This window comes from Periplaneta americana, chromosome 5 (assembly GCF_040183065.1).
Source record: "Periplaneta americana isolate PAMFEO1 chromosome 5, P.americana_PAMFEO1_priV1, whole genome shotgun sequence".
Classification (NCBI taxonomy): domain Eukaryota; kingdom Metazoa; phylum Arthropoda; class Insecta; order Blattodea; family Blattidae; genus Periplaneta; species Periplaneta americana.
The window spans coordinates 56,176,389-56,203,206 of NC_091121.1; the positions used below are offsets into that span (position 1 = coordinate 56,176,389).

General features: G+C 36.5%; 1 protein-coding gene across 2 annotated transcripts; it reads right to left on the reverse strand.

Annotated features, from left to right (window-relative positions):
- LOC138699628 (UDP-glycosyltransferase UGT5-like) lies at nt 1-26,139 on the reverse strand. 2 transcript variants are annotated; one of them, XM_069825648.1, is made up of 5 exons: nt 26,064-26,139; nt 20,146-20,970; nt 3,640-3,862; nt 2,752-2,971; nt 1-790 (listed from the first exon to the last, which is right to left on the reverse strand). In XM_069825648.1, the coding sequence occupies exons 1-5, from the start codon at nt 26,064-26,066 to the stop codon at nt 499-501; spliced, it is 1,563 nt and encodes a 520-aa protein (XP_069681749.1). In that variant the 5' UTR covers nt 26,067-26,139; the 3' UTR covers nt 1-498. The 2 variants fall into 2 exon arrangements, with proteins under 2 accessions (XP_069681749.1, XP_069681750.1); XM_069825649.1 differs by lacking the exon at nt 26,064-26,139 and adding an exon at nt 25,679-26,057.
- Nucleotides 26,140-26,818: the final 679 nt, after the last annotated feature.

The following is a 26,818-nucleotide window of genomic DNA, read 5'->3' on the forward strand; positions in this document are numbered from 1 at the left end:
TCCTGATCAAAATTAGCACTGTATTTCCTTTAAAATAAACTTGCAAAATGAGTAACAGAGGTTTTATTCTACAACACCATAATTAAAGAAATTGATTTATGTAGGAAGATAATGTAAATTGGTCCCCGATGAGTTTAACTAAGATCATTAACTCATACCTGCTGTAAGTTTTCAGTACTGCAAGACACATCTTCATTATATTCTCACACTACACACAGCACAAACATTTAGATTCCACCATCCATCGATCCAATGACATTAAATAACAAATCTGCCACGGCAGTTTAGGATTAGAGTGCTATAAACCTGTGAACCTTGGTTCGATACTCGGTGTATTGTCGATTTATAATTTATGTTGGGCAAGCCCGTGACAAGTCTTCAATAGCGCATCCTCGACAACGACTCTGTCGGTAAATTGGTTTACATAACTGGCTTCATAAGGTGAATGATGACGAGAAGTCAAGAATTCGTCATTTTAAAAAGTTGAATAACAAACTGTTATTGTTGTTTCTTGATCTTCGATGTATTTGCAGCACTTCCGCTCACAAATGCAACGAGTTTCTTGAGTATGAAGTAGATGATGAACACAACCGCCAGCACTCCTGCTAGGAGCACCGCTATCACGTCCAGTAGCAGGTACTGGTACAGGGGGAGGTCTGCCCCCGCCGTTCTCAGGTGAGGGGCTCCACGGTGCCTGATAACGTACTCTGTCCAGTAGATGGCTGCGTCCATCGGAGACATGGGTCTGTCCCGGAATATTCTTGAAGTCCTCTTGGCGTTTTCCATGTAACTGTAATTGCAAAAATGATCAACATGAAATTCAATCAAGAATTACTTTGGTGTTCCTGAAAATTTAGATTTGATGGCTGGATGTTAGATAATGGATTGATGGATGTATAGGTAGATGGACATACCGTAAACTGGGGTTACTTTCAACACAGAGGAAACTTTGACCATTTTTTCAGAAAATCATATTTAGGTTTCTACATGCTGCATTTGTTATAGATGGAGGTAAATTATCATAAAATCATTCTCATACCAAAGTTACCTTCATCTATAACAAGTGCAGCATGTAGAAACTCAAATATGATTTTCTGAAAAAAAAAATGGTCAAAGTTTCCTCTGTGTTCAAAGTAACCCCAGTTTACTGTAAATAAAATAGATGACATGCTTAAAGCCATTTTTCGGTGTCGGGGACACGGTTCTCAACTCTTCTTAATGGTATACCTCCAGGAAATTTGCTGTACCGCTAAACAATTTTATTTTGGGAAAACGATATGCTTCGCTTTCAGTGTCATAATAAACATTTGTATGCTTGAATACCAATAACTGAGTGCTTATTTAGACGTGTTCAATTAAGAAACAGTTCTCTTTGAATCATCCTCTGATTGAGGTTCTGGCTGTATATACATCTATTATCAGGCAGTACATCTCACTTGACGATATATGTCAGAGAAATAACAATTGTTTTTATGCATCTGAAGTCTGACTAGTGTAATATGTGATGTATCCACTGGATAGGGAAAGAAACTGGCCACCCTACTCCATTATCTCCTGGCCTAGTTGCCTCATAAATAGTATCTTCTTGGTATCGCTTATGAGGTTCAGATCTGTATTCGGAGAGATGATTAAACAACAACTTTTTGAATTTATTCAATGGAGTATTCCATAAAATATATAGAAAACATTCATGTTTTGTTGTTTAGTCAACTGTCCGAAGACAAGTGAAGAGTCCACTGCAAGAATGATGGATGTAACTGTCTTGTCGAAAATGAACCAAGACTGTCAATGCATAGCTTAAGACATATAGAATGTACATAGAGAGTTATATGGCATTAACACTGATAAGTCATTGTCCAGTAATGATCGGAAAATTACAGTTAAGCTTTGAGCGCTAAGCATTTCAAACTTTCAATTGCTTCTCCTGCAAAATGTATTCCAAATGACAACCATCATTCTTGCAGTGGACTCTTCAAGTATGAACCGCACCACTTATGAGACAACTAGGCCAGAAGATAATGGGATAGGGTGGCCAGTTCCTTTCCCCCCTCTATTGCATACATCGCCGACTAGCTACATATTACACTAACATGCTTGCAGAACTGGAGAAAAGAGGGTGGAAGCATGGGGAAAGAGTTTGTTCCCCATCCACAATCCCGAGGCCTTGAATTACCTATCTGTGACGTCCGCAAGCACACTGAATACATATTTCCTCTCTCCCTACCATATCCAATGACGTGTGGAGGGAAGGGGTAAGTTATGTGTTTCGGCTTCTGACTTGTGCCACAATTGAAGCACAGTTTTGCATCCCTGCACTAGTCAGACTTCAGATGCATACAAACATTGTTCTTCCTCTGATACGTATCGCCAAGTGAGATGTACTGTCTGATAACAGATGTACATATCAGCCAGAATCTCAGAGGAACACAACAGCTATATATTTTAAATATTATGGTAATTTATGTTTTTATCTTCTAATTTTAATTACAACCCAGAAGTGGCTCGCGTATTACCAATGGTACGCGTATCATAGGTTGACAACCCCTGTATTAGGGGCTCAGAACAGTGTTTTACTGAAGGAACCGATTATGTAACTGTCTACGGAAAAATTCCCACGTATATTTCACATTCACTGGAACGCATGCTAATCCATAGACCATGCTGTATTTTTTCTCCTTGGTCTCATCAAAACATTTTCTGCAGTACAGGCCTATTTTGAAATAAAATGAACTTCAAGACGTGTCTCCATACCTAGGATTGTCCAGTACGGTCTTGAGGGACTTCAGCACATTATCCTTAGTTATGTCGGAGTAGTGCAACACCACTCCCATCCCTGCCGCTTCGATCATCTTCATATTGGTGTACTGATCCCCATACATGGGAATACCCACCATGGGGACCCCCACGTGCACGGCCTCTATAGTCCCGAGCAGCCCTCCATGCGCCAGGAAAATCCTTACCTTGGGGTGGTCTGCAACGTGAGAGAAAGACTGACAAAACAGAACAAAGCTTAAAAATTATCCAACACCAAGGATCATAAATACTTATTAATTTAAAGAATAGACTTAAAAAAGACAAATTAAGAATCTGAGGACGAATAAATAAATTATTAGGTGAATAAATGAATAGAGGAAGATAGAAATTAAATTAATGAGGAAGGAAGGAATAAGTAAACATAGGAAGAAAACAATTAAGAAATCGAAGAAAAAATTGAAGGAAAGTAAGAAGTAGGCGATAAATAGGGTGGGTGAAGAAAGAAGAAAGGAAGAACAGAGAGGAGATAATTAATTATGGAAGAAAGAAAGAAATATAGAAGAAAAACAGGGAAAGAAGTAAAGACGAGAGACATTACGAATGGAAAGAAGAAAGGGATTAAAGGATATATGAAGAAAGGAACGAAGGAGAAAAGAGAGCAGAAAATTAAAAAAGAATACAAATTTATAATATGTAATATTAATAAAGGGACGTAATGAAATAACCAGAGAAATGTAGAAAACATTAAATTAAAAGAATAAGGAAGAGAACGTTGATAAAAAACTTAAAAGAGCTGCTAAGAAGTAAAAAGGTCGCTTGGAAGATATAGAACGAAGAAAATAATAGAACAAAGAAATAAACATGAGATTGAATTGTGAAACTGACTAAGCACGTCAAACTGGGGCAGCCACTTGGCAGTCTTGACGTTGTGGGGCCGACCAGGCAGCGAGTCATTCTCCCACTTCCACAGCACGCGCTGGGGCAGCTCGGCGAAGGCCTGCAGGAAGGCGTCGCGCTTGTCTGCCGGCAGCGTCTCGGCGCGGATCATGGAGCCCATGCTGAAGTAGATCACCCCGTGCTCTGCGCCACTCAGAAAATCATCGAGTTCCTGTAACAGGTCAGGGGTGTATGAGGGAGGTGCTGTAACCAGGAGTAAAATATCACCCATACGAATTTGAAGAGAAAATTAAATAAAAGTTCTAACTCTAAAATACGGAAGCTAAACGTGAACCTTTATAAAATATAGTTCTAAGCAGCTGTGAAGCGTTATTCTGTGGAAGATAAATTGCAAAATTGAAAAATAAGATCTATATATTTTAAAACACCATTTGCTGGCTATTTTACAAGTAAATAATATATGTATTTAAAGTCAAATTTAGTATACTTAGAATTTAATTATGAGCCACTAATAGGCTATATTTAAAAATTCATCACTTCAAAATACCGAATTTGATAAATGGTAAAATAATAGTAGAAGCATTTATAATATACAAATAACAGTTTTGTTTGAGATTGTGAATAGTATTAATAACAGTAACTTAAACAGTAACATTTATAAATGAAGTGGGGTATTTTATTTCTTGACATCACACAGAACGCTTTTTTGTGTGTTGTCCAGGAAGTGAGTATTCAGAATCTTTTTGGAAAAAAAAGTACCAGTTCAGCTGAAGGTTGTTCGGTAGAGAGCGGAAAAGATGAAAATCTGAGGGCGCAAGATCAGGTGGCTGATAACTTCCCAACCCAACTCTTGGATAGTGTTTTGTGTCAGGGTAGCAGAGTACGGACGGGCTTTATCGTGGAGTAGCATCACTTCACGCAGTCTTGTTGGTCGTTTTTCTTGGATTGTGTGTGCAAGACGTCTCAGTTAGTTGCAATAAATGTCGGCAGTGATGGTTACATCTCGGGGAAGCAATTCGTAGTACAGCACACCCTCACAGTTCCACCAGACGCATAACATTATCTTTTGTGGATGCGTGCTGGCCTTTGTACGGGGAGTTGCTTTTTTTTCGGGCTCAACCATTCCTTTCTTTTCCTTATGTTAGCATAAAGACACATTTCTCGTCACCAGTAACGATATTAGGTAGGAGTGTTCGATGTTGTTCACGAGCCAATCAATGACGAGCAAGCAAAGTTGCACATATGGCTACCCCCTGATTTTTGTGGTTTTGGTTGGAGCATGCTGTACCCTTACACCTGATTTTTTAACCTTGCCCATTGAATGAAATGTCGCACTATGGTGGAATGGTCATAGTTCATCACATTTGCCAGTTCTCGGGTAGGCCTACATTGACGTGGGTCATTGTGGATTAATGTGTTTAAACGGTCTTCATCAAACCCCGAAGGTCTTCCCGAACGTGGAGTGTCACTAATTTCAAAACAACCTCCCTTAAAACGTGAAAACCATTTTATTGCCGTGCTCTCTCCGATAGCATTGTCCCCATACACGGCGCAAATGTTTCTGACGCCGCCGTTGATTTTGCCCCTATGTTGAACTCAGAAAGAAGAATATGTCGGAAATGTTCCAGTTTCTCTACTTGACACTCCATTTTCTAGTGTCCGCGGCTCCACTCACTATCTGCAAAAATGAAAATTTCAATATGTAAACTGAAGCAAAACAATTGAACTTCGAATACAAAAATGACAATCGATAAATAAACCGATAGCAACCGGAGTACCAATACGCGAAACAAAAACGCTACGAACTTATGCACCAACGTAATATTATTATTACTTACTATTTACTGGCTTTTAAGGAACCCGGAGGTTCATTGCCGCCCTCACATAAGCCCGCCATTGGTCCCTATCCTGAGCAAAATTAATCCAGTCTCTATCATCATATCCCACCTCCCTCAAATACATTTTAATATTATCTTCCCATCTACGTTTCGGCCTCCCTAAAGGTCTTTTCCCCCCTGGCCTCCCAACTAACACTTTATATGCATTTCTGGATTCGCCCATATGTGCTACATGCCCAGTCCATCTCAAACGTCTGGATTTAATGTTCCTAATTATGTCAGGTGAAGGATATAATGCGTGTAGCTCTGCGTTGTGTAACTTTCTCCATTCTCCTGTAACTTCATCCCTCTTAGCCCCAAATATTTTCCTAAGAATCTTATTCTCAAACACCCGTAGTCTCTATTCCTCTCTCAAAGTGAGAGTCCAAGTTTCACAGCCATACAGAACAACCGGTAATATAACTGTTTTATAAATTCTAACTTTTAGATTTTTTGACAGCAGACTAGATGACAAAAGCTTTTCAACCGAATAATAACAAGCATTTCCCATATTTATTCTGCGTTTAATTTCCTCCCGAGTGTCATTTATATTTGTTACTGTTGCTCCAAGATATTTGAATTTTTCCACCTCTTAGAAGGATAAATCTCCAACTTCTATATTTCCATTTCGTACAATATTCTGGTCACGAGACATAATCATATAACTTAGTCTTTTCGGGATTTACTTCCAACCCTATCTCTTTACTTGCTTCAGGTAGAATTTCCGCCTTTTCCCTAATCGTTTGAGGATTTTCTCCTAACATATTCACGTCATCCGCATAGACAAGAAGCTGATCTAACCCGTTCAATTCCAAACCCTCTCTGTTATCCTGAACTTTCCTAATGGCATATTCTAGAGCGAAGTTAAAAAGTAAAGGTGATAGTGCATCTCCCTGCTTTAGTCCGCAGTGAATTGGAAAAGCATCAGATAAAACCTGGCCTATACGGACTCTGCTGTAAGTTTCACTAAGACACATTTTAATTAATCGAACTAGTGTCTTGGGAATACCAAATTCAATAAGAATATCATATAAAACTTCTCTCTTAACCGAGTCATACGCCTTTTTAAATCTATGAATAGCTGATGTACCGTACCCTTATACTTCCATTTTTTCTCCAATATCTGGCGAATACAAAAAATCTGATCAATAGTCGATCTATTACGCCTGAAACCACACTGATGACGTATTATTATTGTTGTTATTATTATTATTATTATTATTATTATTATTATTATTATTATCATTATCACCACCATCATCATCATCATCAATGGATAGTTGATTTTTATTCATTGCTTATTTCATTCATTTCGTTAGACTCACTTAAGTCGTACAACAAATTGTATTTATTTATTCTAATTAAATTACTCTAATTTCAGTATAAATAAACGTTACACGCCGTCATTTTTCCTTTATTCCCATTTCTGTATTTTCAATATTTAGATATTTCTTAGAGGTAAACATGTGAATCGTGCTGATTTTTTAAACAGCACAGTGAGAATCTGAAACCTGAAATACAGTAAATTGGTGTTTTTCTTTCTTTGGAACAAGTAGACAAGTACAAGTTTTTTCAATAATTCAGACAGCCGTGTCATGAAAATGATACATTTTCTCATATATTTTACGCATTATTACAAAACAACTCAGTTTTTTTCCCCAATATTGTCAATGATATCATCGTTTAGGTATACATAGTCTAATCTATTTTCTTGAACTATTTTTCAAAAGACACACATAAATAAAGTAATATTTTTATCACTATTGTTTAAAAGATATACATAAATTAAATAATATTTATGTAACTGTTATTCAAAAGACACACATAAATTAAATAATATTTATGTAACTTTTATTCAAAAACCACATAAATTAATTGAACAATATTTATATAACTATTATTCAAAAGATATATATAAATTAAATTATGTATATGTATCTATTATTCAAAAGACGCACATAAATTAATCAATATGAAGAAGTCCACGGAACTGCCGACAATGGCAGTAACAGACACATTGACATAATCGCCATTAGTGAATCCCTGTCTCAGGATATGATCATTGACCCCATCATCAAGTTTGAAACATATGCAGGTATAAAGGACAGTCTGAAGACGTACACGAGGAGAAACGAGCAATCTATGTCCCAACCAGTGGCGGCTGATTGACTGAGGCAAGTGAGGCTGGGCCTCAGTCACTTGGCTTAACTGAAATCAAATTTTGTGTTTTTATATAATGTATTAGCCTCTAGCCTTGGTACCATACAAGGCTACTAACCCGGTCCATGATGTACAGGGCAGGCATTTTGTCATAACTGTACATACTTGGACAGTTCTCGACAGACGCGTCCACGGCGCGGGGGTGGGCACCTTTTGGTGGCTAAGTTCTGTCGAGGACCCAGTGTCTCAGGGTATATTGAGTCCCCCTGCACAGGGATACGTGCGAAGACTTCAACGGTCTCCAGGGCGGCGTGGAAGACATTGTCGACCATCTTGGTCTGGGGAGCGGATGGAGCACCCATCCTCCAGGGGGAAAATGTGGAGGCCCTCTCCGGGGTAACATGGAGAAAGACCTCGATAAAAGAGGCAACCCTGCATGTGGGGTTAAAACACATGCGAACATTTCTGGAGGTTCTAAGGAGGCAGCCCCTCCACCAGAATACTCAACGTAGTGTTGGTAGCTCTACTTGGGGAATTCAAATTACTCGTAATCTTCACATTAATCAGCCGGATGGATATACTGGACAACGACAAAGGCATGTTAAGGATAAACGATTTGGGATAAAGGATAGATTTAAAATTGGTACCTGGAATGTCAGAGGCCTCAGTAATAAGGAAGAAGGACTTAATAATGAATTGAAAAGAAAACATATAGAAATAGCAATAATTACAGAAACTAAAAAGAAATTAAAAGGCACTAAAGAATTAAAAGACTATACGATGATTTACAGTGGCGTTCCTCAGTGCGTACATGCCCAATGTGGCGTAGCTATCTTAGTGAATAACAAATGGAAAAATAAAATTATAAGTTACTGTTTTATAAACGAGAGAATAATAACATGCAAATTTAAAATTGATAGAGGATATTTAACAATTGTTGGGGTTTACGCCCCCCAAGAGGGAAGAAAGGATGATACAAAAATTTTTTATGACGAACTGCAAGAGGTGCTCAACAAAATCAATAAATCAGATAATATTTTAATATGTGGCGATATAAATGCAAGAGTAGGTAATTTACCAATACCAGGAGTAGTTGGAACATATGGAGAGCAACACATAAATTACAATGGTGAAGAATTGAGGCAGTTTTCAACATACAATAAGTTGAAAATAATGAACACATTCTTCAAGAAAAAAGAAATACATAAATATACACGTTGCGAAAGGGGAAATAAATCACTCATAGGCTACATTATAGCAAACGAGAAAATAAAAAATCAAGTTCAAGATGTACAAGTCCATAGGGGAAGTGATATCTATTCTGATCATTATTTAGTCATCGGAACCATTATATTGATGGCAAGGTGGAAAAAATTTAAACAGAAGGTACAAAAATCATCACAAGATGTATACAAAGTATATTTACTACAACAAGAGTCTATTAGAAACCTTTATCAGAGAAGAATACAAGAACATTTAATACAAACCATTACAAGCAATAATATAGAAGAAGAATGGGAAAATATAAAAATGTGTATAGAAAAAGCAGCCTATGAGGCAATTGGGAAGAAGAAGAAAATAAGGAAAAAGGCAGGTGTAAGAATTTGGAATGAAACCATAGAACAAGCAGTGAATGAAAAAAGAAAAGCATACATACAATTTCTACAAATGCAAACTGAAGAATCTAAAGAACAGTACAAGCAAAAACGAAACCATGCCAAAAAATTAATAACAAATGCACATAAAGAATCTTGGGATCAATTTATAACACAGGTTGAAAACGATGTACATGGTCGACAAACTATGTCTTATAAAATTATGAAGCATCTCAATCAATCAGAAAGAGATACAGCAAATATAAATGTAATAGACAAAGAGCAGTGGAAGCGACATTATAGATCATTGTGGTGCAACGAAAAATCAGGAATGGAAATAGAAGAAAATACACCTAGCTATGATACTTCGGTCGATCCAATTACATTAGAAGAACTGAAAACAGCACTAGGCAATATGAAAAATAGAAAGGTTTGTGGACCCGATGGCATAAACACTGAATTATTGAAATATGGAGGTTTAATCCTACATTTGAGACTACTACTTTTACTGAATGAATGCTGGAGAAGTTACACAATTCCCAAGACTTGGAAAGTAGCAGAAGTAATTTCACTTTTTAAAAAAGGAGAAAAAATAATTGTAAAAACTACAGAGGAATAAGCCTTTTAAATACTACTTATAAAATATATACTAAAATAATTAATAATCGCCTAAAAATGATATCTGAAGTGAATCTAGAAGAAGAGCAGATGGGTTTTAGAAAAGGGCGCTCATGCAGTGACAATATTTTTAGTATAAAGAGAATTTTAGAGAAACGACGAGAAGTCAATCTAGAAACGCACATAGCTTTCGTTGACTTCGATAAAGCTTTTGATTGTGTAGAACGATCCATATTATGGAAAATAATGTATAATAAAGGTTACCCTCCACATTTGATAGAAATAATAAAATGCCTCTACACAGATACAAAGATAATAATAAATACAGGAACTTCGAAAACAGAAGAAATAAGAATAAATCAAGGACTCAGACAAGGTTGTAGCCTATCACCTAGTCTCTTCAACATATATCTAGATGACTTAATTAAAAAATGGAAAATGGAGGTGAATCCAGGTATAAAGATTAGTAAAGATACATTTTTAAATATTCTAATGTTTGCCGATGATGTAACATTAATACAAGACAGTGAAGAAAAATTGCAATATGCCATTCACAAACTACACCTACTAGGAAAAGAAGACTATAATTTGAGCATATCAACTCATAAAACTAAAGTAATGGCCCACAGTGGTAAATTTCCAATTCGTACAAAAATAATAGTTGATAATAAGCGCATAGAACAAGTATCTCATTTTGATTATTTAGGTTGTAATATAACTTATGATGTAGATAGAGATATTGACAACAAAATAAGCAAATTTCAGTGGATATGCGGAACAATAAATAGAACACTAAAAAATAAAACTAGAAAAGAAACAAAACTAAAGTTCTATAAAACTATGGCAGTACCTGTGTTGACATATGGAAGCGAATCTTGGATAATTAAAGAACGAGATAAAAGTAAATTACAGGCTGCAGAGATGAGGTTTCTTCGCAGAGTAAAGGGATGTACAAGAAGGGATCTGATAAGAAATGAAGATATCCGTAAAGAATTAAATATATACAACATAAACGATAAAGTTGAAGATTATAAAGGAAAGTGGAAAGAACACCTGTCTCGAATGGGTAATGAAAGAATTCCAGCACTGATACAACAGTACCAACCTAAAGGCAAAAGAGATGTCGGACGTCCTAGGAAGAGGTGGAACTGAATAAAATGTGAAGACGGAACAGGCACTAAGCCTAAACCATGAAGTGAAGATGATGATGTATTAGTTATTTGAATGAAGCATATATCGCTGTAGAAGCATTTGAAAACTTTGATGTATATAGACCTGTTTTGCAGTAAAATTTATTCCTGAGGCCGGGATCGCTCGTGCCGGGTCTGGCTTGTGATGTATATAGACCTGTTTTGCAGTAAAATTTGTTCCTGAGGCCAGAATCGTTCGTGCCGGGTTTGGCTTAATGCATTTCATGTCCTTTCGCGGGCTTTGAGTTTACGCTTAAAACGTTGTAGCTGAGGCACAATTCGGCTGGCCTGGTCAGGTTTCACTCCTCCCATCCATGGGCCGGCCTCAAGGGTAGAGTGGGGTGGGAATAGCCATAAATAACAAAATTCCAGCTCTTTGGCAGGCAGAGTCCCACTCGAGATTCTCTCCCCTTATGTCTCAGTTTATGACATAAGCGAGGGTGTTCTACTATTGTACTTCGTAGTACTGTAGTGAATCTGGGTCATTGTTGTTATGTCTTAGCCTCCAAAGAGATTTAAAGCCCTCTCACTAGCAGTAAACACTTGTCGGCTCGCTCGTCCTAAAAGCAACCGATAGAGGTGCTGCAAGACAACCTCACATACAGTGACTATCTCGCGCAGTTTGTGCCGGCTTCTGCTACAGTATTATGTTATATATAGATATTGCATGTGTCCATGACGAAAGCGGGTAATATGCTGTAGTTCCTTGTGCGTTTAGTAGTGTATTGTGAAAAATGGTATATTGCTGCGCGCCATTTCGTAAACAGGGCTCCCGAAATAAAGCTCCTGGCGTTAGTTTTCATGAATTCCCTAGTCAAGATTCCACTACATAACTATGGATTAAAACAATAAGCAGACAAGGCATGTACGTTTCTGAAATAAATATTTTAAATGTTTATATTCAGTTCCTACCTAAATAGTTTTCATTTTATTTCTTATGTAGGTGAAACGAAGGATAAATTATGGCAGCCTAATGATCATTCTGTGGTATGCAGTAATCATTTTCTTACCACGGACTATAAAACTGGTCTGAAGATAAAGAAATTGAAGCCCAATGCACTTCCTAGTGTTTTTCAAGATTACCCTCCAAGTAAAAGAATTAAATTGAATGAACCGAGAAGAGTAATCGTAAGAACTGAAACAAAATGTTTAAAATCTAATAATCATGATAATCTTGATGAAGATCATGGAAATATGAATAACGAATCCTGCCAATATAGCCATACTTCACATGAGCTTAAAAATGACATTGGAGTTCAAACAAAGTTAAAGATAAATGGACGCATTATTTCGTTGCAAAATAGGAAACTGCAAATGCTGCAAAAGTTTCGTCAACGTGCGAAACAAAAGATATCTGAACTGCAAAAAGAGCAGAAGAAGCTCAAAGACAGAGTTAAAGAATTAGAAGAAAAGGTTGCTCACTATAACATCAATAAAATTGAAAGTGCAAGTGAAGAAGAAGATATTAAGGATGTTTTTATTGGAGCAGCTGAGAGTCTTCTCCCATATTAAACCTCACTGGAGCGACGCAACTATAAGATATTGTATTTTGTGGCAATGCAAGTCACTGGCAGGATATAAATTTGTAAGAAATGCACGCATATTAACCTTGCCATCAAAATCTACTTTAAAGAGGTATGTTGGTAGTACTACTGGTGTAATGGTGTCTAGTCTAATTGAAAAGAGGCTACACGCGGAAGCAAAATGTTCGGAAGGAATAAATATATGTGGCTCCATTATATTAGACGAAATGGCTATACAACCACGCTCAATTTATTGTAAAGCGGCAGATGAAGTTCTGGGACTGGTTTCAATGAATGGGCTTGAAAATAACCTTGGCTTGGGAAAAGTGATTGCAACAAAATTGTTGTGTTTTGTGTTTGTTGGCTTAGCTTCCCATTTCAAGATACCGGTTGCTTATTTCTTCACAAAAGACGTGAAAGCAGAGGAGCTGCAACTGACAATTAAAGTAATTGAAAAAGTTGAAAATGCATCGCTTGTTGTTTTACGGATTGTAGCAGACAACCATGCCACAAATGTAAAGCTGTTCCGGATTCTGTCAGGTGATAACGCCCCCCAACCTGTAGTGCCACACCCACTGGACAGTTCTCGTCACGTTTTTCTGTCATATGACCAATGTCATATCCTGAAGAATCTGAGAAATGCTTTATTGGACGTAAAAAGAGAGTTGAGTAATTGTGGGAAACCTGTCCTTACACACAAGCATGTGTATCCTACTAATTTCGAGAAAATGCACGTGGGCAGGCAGTAAATATATTCTCTACAGATATAATATCTGCTCTTGAATTTTTGAAGGAGCATGGACCTGAATTCGGAATTTCCGAATTTAAAAATGCAGAAGGAACGATCGAGTTCCTGAAAATGGTAAACAAATGGTTTACCATTTTAAATGTGAAAAACACTCACCAGTTTGTACACAAAAGGAAGGATGATGCAATGCATTTTTTTTCGGTTGATGACGCAAGACTCTTCTGGTTGGAAAATGACTTCATACCGCATTTGGAATGGTGGGAGAAGTCAATAACTAGAAAGGCCGAGTTCATTAGCAGTGAAACATTTGGAGCAGCTTGTCTCACAACCAAATCTGCTATTGAGTGCATTCTGCAGAATGGTTTCCATTTTGTACTAACACGGAAATTTTCTTCTGACGAAATAGAAAGTCTGTTCAGGCAACTTGCAGGCAGTAACGATCAAACAAACGCAGCAAGTGTTACTGAGGCGCTCCACAAAATTTTAGTAACTGGCCGTGTTAGTTCATCATTATCTGGAAATGTAAGACCTGATTCCGCCTGTAGTAGTTGGATGTCATCCACACGGAAGTCAGTAAACGAGGAAATCCAGGATGTCTGTGTTCCAGTGTTAAATTCACAAATGCTTGCACAATTGAAATAGGCTATATGGAAGAAGAACCAACAGAATTGCCTTCTGTTTCAATGACAACTGCTGCTGCCTATATCGGAGGATATTTGGTACGTGTCGTCGAAGAAAATATACAATGCGACGACTGTGTGAACAGAGTCAGTTTTGCACAATCTCCTTCTCCAATAATGGCCCTAATAAAAGGTAAAGATAGGGGTGGTTTACGATATCCGAAACCCATATTCGTAATGCTCCTAACAAGACTGGAACGTGTAGTTGATGAAGCTCTGAAATCAATGATTGGTCAACCAAGATTATTACGTACACTGTCAGATATGTTATTGCCTTATATGAGTCGTACTCCGGTTTTGCAGTGTGGTAAAGATGTTCATTCAGAGATATTGAGCAAATTAATATTGCAAAAATTCCTGCGACCATATATAACTAATTTCACCAACAATTTGACGGACCAGTTTCGCAGGGACTATGTTGCGAAAAGAAAGGAAAATTCAGAGAAGAAGTTCTCCAGGAAAAGTGTTAAGACAATTCCTATTAATTAGGCTCAGTGGACAACCCGCGCACTTCGTCTCTTCATTACAATATTTATACGGTCTTACTAATAAAAACTCTATATACAGACGTTTAACTGTCTTATACTTATACAATAAGTAGCTCGTTTATAAGTCTTCTGAAAATTCCTTACTAATAATCACTACATACCTCGTGTATAACAGTATAACTGTTACACAGCTACGTCATAGTTTCGTCATTACTTCGTTACGAAAGATAATAGAATATCTGAGGTTCTCTATTGCATCCGGTAGAGCGCTCTAGTGTGGCGTGTTAAATATCGATAGTACAACTGGCTCTAATCGATTACCACACTACATTTTGGTCAAAGAGTACAAGCTACAGCAATATTATTCTAATAATTCTATGATCTTTGGTTTGATCTTCTGTGGTTACAAGACATCCATCATCATAAAATGACAGTCGATACGAACAGCTATTAGAGGGGCGGCCATTTTTTCGCTATATACAACGCTTAAACTAGGGGTTTCGTGTATATAACTATTGCAAAGAAATTCCCATTGTATAGTTACAGCCTGTTTATACGTCCATAGCTTATTCACGGTTTATTAGTAACGTTTTCTGTCTCAACTCTGTATAAGTATCGTATAAAAACTATACACGGTTTATTAGTAAGACAGATAATATATTAATATGAACAAAACAGCTTTATTATCATTGTAAAATAAAGATTATGACATGAACTATAATTCTCGACGTCAAGAATCAGATGGACTCGTAGTGGTAAAGAAGAATAATTCGCAAACGTGTCATCTTCTACTCTGCAACCATAAGAGATCTTCATGAAATGAGGTTTGCTTGTGGCGCTTCAAGCGGAGAAATTTTGCATCGCAGCGCCGACACTGTTTACATAAGGTATGTTACTAGTGAGTAGGCTTCTAGTTACTTGGAGGCTAAGGTTATGTATTTCGGGAAAATATAAACAGAAACAAATGAGAGAAATAATGCTGGTGCAGTTAATTCATTGTTAGAGTGTCCTTTTTCGAGAAGAAATAATACTAAAAGAAAGGACGTTTTAAATAGAGAGACTAGTGAGATACCTACGACATCGCTGATAATTTTTGACACATAATCTTAAAACGCGAGTTTCTATTGCATCCTGGTATGGACAACATAAATGGTTATGTGGTAATGTGATGCAAAATAAACTTCTCTTGGCCTTGTTTGTTGCTGTCAAAGGAAAAAAATAAAAAGAAAAGAAAGAAAGGGGAATTTCAACACATAATATGGGATGCTTCATCACACTGAAACAATCACTGAAACTCACAGCATAACAGCTTATTTGGTGAGTGACATTATTATTTTTCATTGATAGTAATAAGAATAGACTAATAATAGTAATAATAATAATACAGTAATAATGATATTAATAATATAATAACAATAATAATTAATATCATAAACAAACATTTCCTATCGGAGGCACTTAAACTGGTTGCATCTGGCCTCACCGAGGATTTTGATCACCGGCCGCTACTGGTCCCAATCATCCCGTATTATAAAGATAAATACCAACTTCACGATATCTGTGTCACGGGATTGATGTTTGGAGCGAGAGGAACGATACCTAACTTCTCTTCTCAATTCTGTAAGACCCTAGGATTGTACAAATCTTTTCTAAATGAACTGGCCCTCCTCACAATTAGAGAGTCAGTAAAACTCTTACTGAACCACCTATATGGACTCTTAATTCATTGTACTTACTGGCTGTTAAGGAACCCGGAGGTTCATTGCCACCCTCACATAAGTCCGCCATTGGTCCCTATCCTGAGCAAGATTAATCCAGTCTCTACCGTCATATCCCACCTCCCTCAAATCCATTTTAATATTATCTTCCCATCTACGTCTCGGCCTCCCCAAAGGTCTTTTTCCCTCCGGCCTCCCAACTAACACTCTATATGCGGTTCTGGATTCGCCCATACGTGCTACATGCCCTGCCTATCTCAAACGTCTGGATTTAATGTTCCTAATTATGTCAGGTGAAGAATACAATGCGTGCAGTTCTGCGTTGTGTAACTTTCTCCATTCTCCTGTAACTTCAACCCTCTTAGCCCAAATATTTTTAAGCACCTTATTCTCAAACACCCTTAACTTTTGTTTCTCTCTCAAAGTGAGAGTCCAAGTTTCACAACCATAAAGAACAACCGGTAATATAACTGTTTTATAAATTCTAACTTTCAGATTTTTTGACAACAGACTGGGTGATGAATGCTTCTCAACCGAATAATAACAGGTATTTCCCATATTTATTCTGTGTTTAATTTCCTCCCGAGTATCATTATATTTGTTACTGTTGCTCCCAGGTTTTTGAATTTTTCCTCCTCTTCAAAAGATACATTTAAAATTTTTATATTTGCCTTTCGTATAATATTCTGGTCACGAGACATAATCATATACTTCGTCTTTTCGGGATTTACTTCCAAACCTATTTCTTTACTTGCTTCAAGTAAAATTCCCGTATTTTCCCTAAACGTTTGTGGATTTTCTCCTAACATATTCACGTCATCCGCATAGAAAAGAAGCTGATGTAACCCGTTCAATTCCAAACCCTCTCTGTTATCCTGGACTTTTCTAATGGCATACTCTAGAGCAAAGTTAAAAAGTAAAGGTGATAGTGCATCTCCTTGCTTTAGCCCACAGTGAATTGGAAACGCATCTGACAGAAACTGACCTCTAATTCAGTGTACTGAAAAAAAATGATGCACCATTATCATTTTTCTTTTTCTTATTAGCTTTCAATGCTTCTTTACTTGTTTTTAACTTTCCTTATTCTGTTAACTGCCATTGTTTGTCATTTTACTTACTCTGTAATCTTTCATTATCTAGGGTAAGCATTGGTAATTTCGTGACAGTGATTATTTCGTGATACTTCTTCTTTGCTCTTTCGTGAACTAACCAATGGTGTTACGAGATTCAAATATCCTCCAAGGGATTGCATATGGTGACCGGTTTCCAGAAACATGCAGCTACGCTTTGTGTGACTATTGTAGCTGCTTCAGTGAGTTTTATGTTTGGAGAGAGCAAGTTTGCGTCGACTTCTCAGGCGTAAAAATTTTGTGGATGTTTGTAATTACATTACAGGCTTATTACTAAAGGTAAGCATATGATATTTGGTACAATGATTTAATGTATCTTAATGAAATTTTAGGAAATGTTTTTGGAATTTTAGATACAACTGTAGTCGCCATATAGGCTTAGCTTTACTCATGAAAATCTTAGCTGTTTGAGGCGAAATTTTGTTGAGCATTAAGGGGAGGTGGTACACCCTATCTCCGCAATGTTAAATTTGCTATCTTTATTCTGGATTTTCTCTAAAACTACCAATCCTAAGGCGATGAAATTTGGTACACTTGTATATTTATGGTTTCTGTATTGATTGACATTTTTGTAAATGGATCAGGACATATACACATTATATTTTAACCTGCCATGGTGTACCACCTCCCCTTAAGCGTTACATTTTATACTATTTAAAAAATTGTATTACAATACGAATTTTAGAAAACTGAAGATAAGTTGTGATAACAATAAAGAAAAGGGGGATGCAATGGATTCAGTGTAGCTTCTGTTTGATTTGTTATCACGCTAAGTGCCAATGATAAGTGCTAGATGACTTACTTGGAAGAATTGTGACAGAAGATGAAACATGGCTCCACCATTTTGGACCGGAGACAGAGGCAGACAATGGAGTGGCATCATGCAAATTCACCAAAGAAATAGAAATTCAAAAGTGCACCTTCGGCAGGAAAAGTTATGCCTACTGTGTTTTTCGAATCAGAAGGACTCTTGCTTATGGATATCATGCCACACAGAACCACCATTAATTCTGACGCGTATGTGGCAACTCTCAAGAAATTTCAAGCTCGACTGAGTCGTGTTCGACGACATCAGGAGAAGCAGGATGTTCTGCTATTGCACGACAACGCATAGCCATATGTCAGTCACAAGACCACAGACCGGATCAGAAAATTCGGATAGACAACACTGAAACACCCGCTTTACAGACCTGAACTGGCACCGTGCGATTACCATCTCTTTGGTAAACTGAAGGATCCCTTCACGGAACGAGGTTAGAAAATGACTCCCTTGTGCACGCTGCTAAAGAGTGGCTCAGACGTGTTGGTCCAAACTTTTACCGTGCTGGTCTGTAGGCCATCGTTCCTAGGTTGCGTAAGGCAGTTGAAAGGGACGGGAATTATGTGGAAAAGTGACATTTTGTTCCTAAGGGATGTATCTACATTCTGTGAAAATAACAAAGCTGTAGGATAAAAATATAATTTTTAAACAAATGTTACGCATTACTTTTGGAGTTACCCTAGTAATATAGGCTATAGCAAAGTCCGTAATAAAAGTGTTCACCCTTTCAGGGCAAAGAAGATGCCTTTTCAATTTCAATTTTTACTTTGATTTCATTCTTATTATGTGTTGATATGTATTTATAGTTTTTCTTGCTATGAATATTAGACGGAAATACTATGTTTGAAGTCTTGTAACAATAAATGAGAATTTCATTTGACTTTAATGAATTTTTCCACAATTCTTCTACCTCTCACGAAATTATCAATGTAATATGACGAAATTACGAAGGTTATCACGAAATAACCAACCTTTTAGCTTAAGTTGTAAAAGTGGTTTTTGGCACTTGTTCAAGAATGTGTTCAATCTTTTATGTCTCCAGATTTGTACAGAAAAGTATCGTCTTTTAGATGAAAAAAATCGGAATAAGGATATATTTATAGATTTGCATTTTAAATTAATTTTCATCAAATTATCACGAAATTACCAATGCTTACCCCATTTCTTCTTTTTTTATTTTGTATACTTTGTCTAATGGCAGCCTCTAATTTGAGGAAGCTCTGGTAAATAAATAAATATAACTATTATTCGAAAGACACTAATAAATTAAATAATATTTATATACGTAACTATCATTCAAAAGGCACATATAATTAAAATAATATTTATATAACTATTATTCAAAAGAGACACATAAATTAAATAATGTTTGTATAACTATTATCCGAAAGACGCACACCTGATGGGCTTAACTGTACCAGAATGTGTAAATAAATAAATAAATAAATAAATAAATAAATAAATAAATAAATAAATAAATAAATAAATAAATAAATAAATAAGTAAATAAATAAATAAATGGAGGAACGAACAAACGAACCAATAAAAAAACAGAAATAACTGGTAGGCCTAATAAAGATTTATTATTATTATTATTATTATTATTATTATTATTATTATTATTATTATTATTATTATTATTATTATTATTAGGATGGTAGTATTATGGTGGTAGTATTGGTGCTGGTGTTAATATACGTGCTGTTAGTAATGGTGAGGTTATTAAAGATGACAGTGATACTAATGTTAGTGGTGGTAGTAATAGTGATTATGGTAGCAGTGGTGATAATGGTAGAAATGCTGATGATAGTAGTGTAATGATATTAATTTGGTAGTGATGGTAGTAGTGACGTTTAGTAAAAACTCTGGTGATTCTGCTTAACAATTGGCATAAGCCACATTATTGGCTGTTTCTAAATAGAAAACCTTCACAATCTTAGGGAATACCTTCGGCAAATTCTTCGCAGGTTTAGTAATGTGGATGCCCCCAACTTCAATAACAGCCGGTACCAGAGGTCTGGGTCTGTTGATTGTAAAATGGCTGTTTACAAGAATGAGACTTCCTCTTTTAGCGATATCGTTCAGTGGAGGAAGAGACGCCTGAAGATGCTTCTCAGCTATGGATCGTCCTGAACGGTTGTATAACAGGGGGTACAGAAGCCAGGTGATGAACAGCGTGTTGACAGAGTTGGCTAATCGCTCCACGAAGTTCATCCTGTCACTGTACGGCAAGAATAAGTTGGGTATGTACGACGGACTGTCTGGATTTCCAATCCTTTCGTTAGCCCAAGGTAGCAGAACGCTTGAACTGAAATAGATGAACGGAGCGTTGAAACCATGGACGAGCCCCAAGAAACAATCAGTGATGAAAAGTTCTGTAATTATCAGGTCGAACGTCTGATTTCTTAGTTGCTGAACTTGTGGAAGTGGTAGAATGGATTCGCAGTGAAGTTGACCTATTTCTCTGAGTATCATGATGTCCTGTATGGGTCCAACAGACTCCAACATCTGAAAGCTTATGACTTGAACTGGTGGCATATTGACAGAGCCTTTAATACTGATGTCTGTTAGATTCTGAAATGGTGAGTCTTGAGGAAAATGGCTGACAACTACGATTTCGTGCCCTCGTGCAGCGAGTTGTTGCAGATATGGCGTGTACACATCATGATGGCTCTTCCCTACGTATGGAAAGATTGCCAAGATTCTAGAACACGTGGCGGAACTGATGCAGAAAACTGCGAAGATAATGGATAGCGCTGCAGCCGCCTGCATCTGCAAGAAAAGAAACGATCTATACTATAACCACAGTCTAGTATATAGAGTCACGAAGCTCAGTACGTAGTAAATATGCATCCATAGATAGTTGCTAACCACTAGGGTCGCTACTATCGCCTCATTACAGACAATGCGAAATAGTGCCTGCACAGTCTATTGTTTCCAGTACCCTCATAAACTCAAGTTTTGTGACTGTATATACTAGATTGTGCGTATTCCGAATTTCAGCGCTGAGCAATCTGATGGCATCACGGTGTTCCGAATTTCAACGATTACGTCACTGATGGTCCATAGGTATCGCACCGGTTCCATCAGCTTGCAGAGGTGGTGGGTTCTTTCTTAGGGCGGAAATTAGCAGACGAATGACATTGTGCACTGTTGTGTCATGGCGGTGCGTTCTGCTTTGGTTCTGCTTTATTGTTTGCAATGAGCACAACATAATAACAATGTGTTAATGACTTATGAGCGAACATTTCAACGGACCAGTTATTACTATAGGTTCAAGAAATAAATTGTTTATGCTCTCTTTTCTTTGAACGAGATTACAGTACGGAAATTTCGCAAAATCTTATTAGCGTAGCACAGACAACAACTTGTACAGCCGCCATGATATCCATCGAACCTTCCAGCAGTTTTGTTCCTATTTCGTTGCAGCGTGACGTCATTGTTGTCCACCGGACCGGTGAGATTCGGAATACGCTGTATGCTATTACCGTTGCAAAATCTTGTACAAATATGTAAATTATAGCCTAGTACAGCCCTGAGCATAATGACGAAGGGAAAACGAAAGGACATGTCATCTACCATGTCCTTTCGCTTACACCGCTTTAGAAGTACTGTAAACACAATAAGGCACACCAGCGAGAGCCAAAAGTTATGATGCCTGCCTTAAACAATCCGTCACTCAGCAATGCTTGCCTTCCCCATGTACTCGTCCGAAACATAACATATAGCCGCATCTGGAAATTCATACATTTAAGTATTTTATGTTTTTGGCTACTGTACCTGATAAATCATCTATAACAAATATTAATTTCAAGTTTATTAAACATACTCTCACGTTATTATGTGAATATACAGTAGCGTGCAAATTAATCCGAACAACGTAATTACTTATGCAAAAACACTCAAACGGGATAAAAAAAAAAGGATCTAAGACATACCTCAGTAATCTATGTGGGCTCCCTTGTTCCTAATAACAGCTCTGAGACGATTTGGCATGGATTCCACTAATTTTCCACAAATATTCTTCATTTCTTCATCGCGAAACCATACACCAATGAGGGCAGAAATCATCTTCTCCTTTGTAGAACAATCCATTTTTTGCATTCTTCTTTTGCAAATTGACCACAAGTTCTCAATGGGGTTGATGTCGGGTGAGTTGCCTGGCCAGGGAAGTACCTGAATATTCTTCTTGTTGATGAATTCTGTAGTTTTTCGAGACGTATGGCATGGTGCCAGGTCTTGTTGGAATACACCTCTGCCATCCGGAAATGATTTTTGCAGCTGGGGTACGATTCTGGTGAATATATTTGTCAGAATTCATCATTCCCTTGATAGGTATTAATGCTCCAGGCCCTTCATGTGTAAAACAACCCCAAAACATTACTTTAGGGGGGTATTTGGGTGCTTGTTGGAGATGAGCTGCTGTTACTTTTTCGGATCCTTTCCGTACGTAAGAAACACGGTGGCCGTGGACCTCGAAATGAGACTCATCGGAAAAAAGTACATTCTTCCAGTCATTCACTGTCCAGTGTTGATGTAATTTTGCCCACATTAAGCGTTTTTTGCACATAACAGGGGTTAGCAGTTGCTTCTTAATAGGCTTACGAGCCCTTCGTCCAGCTTCCAAAAGCCTACGCCGCACTGTTGTGACGTGAATATTCGCCCCAGTGGTAGCCATTAACTCGCGGGTTAAGTCGACAGCAGTTAGTCTAGGATTTAATTTACTTTTCCTGACAATTAAACGATCATCTGCAGGTGAAGTCTTCCTTTTCCGGCCACAGTTTCCTTTTTTCTGGGGTATGATGGATCCAGTCTCCCTGTAGCGTTTTATGATCGAATTAACAGTAGCCAAACCGATGTGACATTCTGCAGCAATTTGCCTCTGTGTCATAGAAGAATGCTCTGCTAATGTTATAATTTTAGACCGTTTTCGTGGAGTTGTATCCATTTGTGAAGACGACAGAATGTACACAGGATTGCAGTATTGTCTTCAACACAACTGAAATGCTTATAAGTACAAAACGACAGGCAAAATGTCACATATTATAAAAAAATAATAACGACAGACCTTCAACAATGGAATTACACTTACTACAGATGTCAATTAAAGCGGTATGAGCAGCTGTGAGGCCAACAATGACAGAAAATGTAAAAATATGTCGTGTTCGGATTAATTTGCACGCTACTGTAGTGTATTTCTTATAAATCCATCGAATTTTAAGTATTTTGACGTCTCTACGTCATATTAACAAGATTTACTGTACTTTGATTTTGGCGTATAACGTTTCTATTCGACACGCATTAATAAAAATGTGAAAGGCGGAAATTACACTGACGTCATTCGATTTCGGTCGTCATGGATATGTTTACATCGTATGCGATAAACTGAACAATGTGAACGGGTCCATTCCTATACAGAAGACTCCACATGTTTACATAGCCTAATTGGAAGAGTTTATTGCAATCCATGAGGGGATTACAGTATATTAAAAAAATAATGTTATTCAGTTCCTGTTTTGACACGGATACGAAACAGAGACACGTGCACTATACATGGTGAACTAAAGAAAGTTATTAGAATACTCAAAGAAAATTCACAAATAATAACAATATTTACGGGATATTCTCTATGCTTATATACAAGGCGTAAACTATATAAACTGCCAAAATTATATAGAGAGCACATATCGGTGTACTGAAAAAAATGTCCAGTGAAGTTTAATTATTTCTTCAATTTTATTTTTAATTTGTAAGATATTGTAGGCCTACCATGTTTCTAAGAATGACAGTAGTATACTGTAAATATTTGTTTACATTTCGACTGATCGTGAATGACATTGACATTTAATTTTTAAAATTTCAAAGAGGAAACTTGCCAATAATTCTTCTTCTTCTTTCTTCTTTCTTCTTCTTCTTCTTCTTCTTCTTCTTCTCCTTCACGGTTTTAGACCATTTTAGCCTGTTCCGGCTCCAAAATCTTGTTGTGTCCATCTCTTCTTTGGTCGTCCTGGATTTCTATATCCTTGGGGTCTGTAGTTGTATGATGCTTGGGGTATCCTGTTTACTGACATTCTTTCCAAGTGTTGTTTCCAATTGGTTCTATATTCTGTTATTGTTTTATTTAATTCTTCTATTTTTAACTCTTGTCGTATTTCATTGTTTGGTTTTTTTTTATCCAGTCTTGTGTATCCTGCTATAGGTCTGAGAAATTTCATTTCAGCTGTCCGTATTCTTCTTTTATTTTCTGCAGTCTATGTCCATGTTTCAGATCCATAAGTTACAGTGGGGATGGCCATTACTTTATACAGTTTTATTATTGAGTCTTTTCTAGTTTTATTTTTTTGTGTTCTCTTCTTGGTTCCCGTTATGTAATTAAATTTATTTAGTTTTTTATTAATGTGTATTTCAGGCCCAAATGTTATTTCGCATCCTAGGAAATTAAATATTGACACTCGTTCTATGCTTTTATTTTCTATAATTATTTTGGACCGGACAGAATGAGTACCTTTAAATGCCATAACTTTAGTTTTTTCAATTGAAATTTCCGTCCTATATGCTTTTGCTATTAAATTTAATTTGTGCGTCATCCTTTGAAGTTCCTCTTCACTTTTCGCTATCAGTATCTGGTCGTCTGCGAAGACCGTAGTCTTTACTATTCTTGATCCCAGATTAAATTCTCCTACTGTTTGTTGTTTCCATAATGTAATCATGTCATCAATGTATAAATTAAAAAGAGTGGTTGACATTGGGCAACCTTGTCTAACACCTTTTTAAATTTATGTAGGTTCTCGATTACTCCTAAGCTCCAAAATAAATGCTGGACTGATATACAATAATAATAATAATAATAATAATAATAATAATAATAATAGTAATAATAATAATACAATAATAATAATCATAACAGAAATTATATACAGTCTTTTTTAGTACAACAATGAAAGCGAAACTGGATTCCTTGTGAATAAACAGTTGTACGTGAATAGATATGTCTCCGATAGTAATAATAATAATAATAATAATAGTAATATTAATAATAATCATAGCAGAAATTATATAGTCTTTTTTTAGTACAACAATGAAAGGGAAACTGGATTTCTTGTGAATAAACAGTTGTACGTGAACAGCTATATCTCCGATAATAATAATAATAATAATAATAATAATAATAATAATAATAATAATAATAATAATAATAATAATATAATAATCATAACAGAAATTATATATAATCTTTTTTTAGTACAACAATGAAAACGAAACTGGATTTCTTGTGAATAAACAGTTGTACGTAATAGCTATGTCTCCGATAATAATAATAATAATAATAATAATAATAATAATAATAATAATAATAATAATAATAATAATAAGAAGAAGAAGAAGAAGAAGAAGACATACCATATGGTCGGCTTCCTTATTTTCTTACAAAATTATTGTGAAATCTCTATTGTGCTATCAATAACATATTCAAACTAACCTTAGTGCTTAGTAACTCGACTAAATTTTTTGTTGGTAGTACTGTATATAAAGTAGGTAGTCAACTATGTCACAGAGTTTCACACGAGATGGCGAGTTATAGGTGTCTATGTTGTTCACTGTAGAATTTGTTGGAATCCAAGTATGGGGATGGATGCACTACACTCCGATCGCCCTCCACTTTATGCCATATTTATATACCAACTAAATCGTTAAGAGATTGTTTTCCGTCCCAAAAATCAATGTTGAAGGAAATGCGGAGAGAAAACTGTCTTCCTTGAATAGAAATTCGTCCTTTCAGTTCGCATACACATAGCACATATACACAGCACAGCTGTTAACTTTTTATTTACTTTTGTACTCTAATTGGCATAAGATGTGCTTACCATCTCGTTGTGACGTCCAGCGCCTACTGCGTGAGGTCAGTGTGTTAGAGCGGCGGCTTGCCAAAGAAGTACCTTTATTTATAGAAGCAACCCTGAAGTGTTTAATGGAAAGACCAAAGGTCGAGTTCGATATTAACACTTTCATGCATTCCGTCTTTCATTTTTGACAGATTTCTTAGTTTTCTGTTAACGTACCTACAGTAACGTATATATTATAAAAATCTAGCTTTCGAGTAAAGCTCCTTTGAAATTATTCAAAAAGGTCGAGTTCGATATTAACACTTTCATGCATTCCGTCTTTCATTTTTGACAGATTTCTTGTTTTTCTGTTGACGTACCTACAATAATGTATATATTATAAAAATCTAGCTTTCAGGTGAAGCTCACTTGAAATTATTAAAAGGTCGAGTTCGATATTAAAACTTTCATGCATTCCATCGTTCGTTTTTGACAGATTTCTGTGGATTAGGCCTACATTAGGTTATTGTGTATATTAATTCAATTGCATTTTTTTTCAAGAAAACTAAATACATGGTGGCCCACTTAACTTTTTCACCTCTGATAGCGTGTGAAATATTCAAGATATACTGTACACAAACCGATAGTTATTACAAGTTAAATTACATCGAAAGGGGCATTTGATACACTTAATTTATTTTTTGTACATGAAATAATTTTCAAGATATTAGAGTCAACTTTCTTTTTTTAAATGGGAACCCACTACGCTCTGTATTGCAAGTGTTGCGTTTGCTCTG

Bases quoted from the DNA above. Each gene is read 5' to 3' on its own strand.
- LOC138699628 (XM_069825648.1), bottom strand. The intron at 3,863-20,145 runs GTATTCCCTAAG...GACCTGTTACAG, and splicing joins CTGCGAAGAATTTGCCGAAG to GAACTCGATGATTTTCTGAG. The intron at 2,972-3,639 runs GTCAGTTTCACA...CTCACGTTGCAG, and splicing joins GCCCCAGTTTGACGTGCTTA to ACCACCCCAAGGTAAGGATT.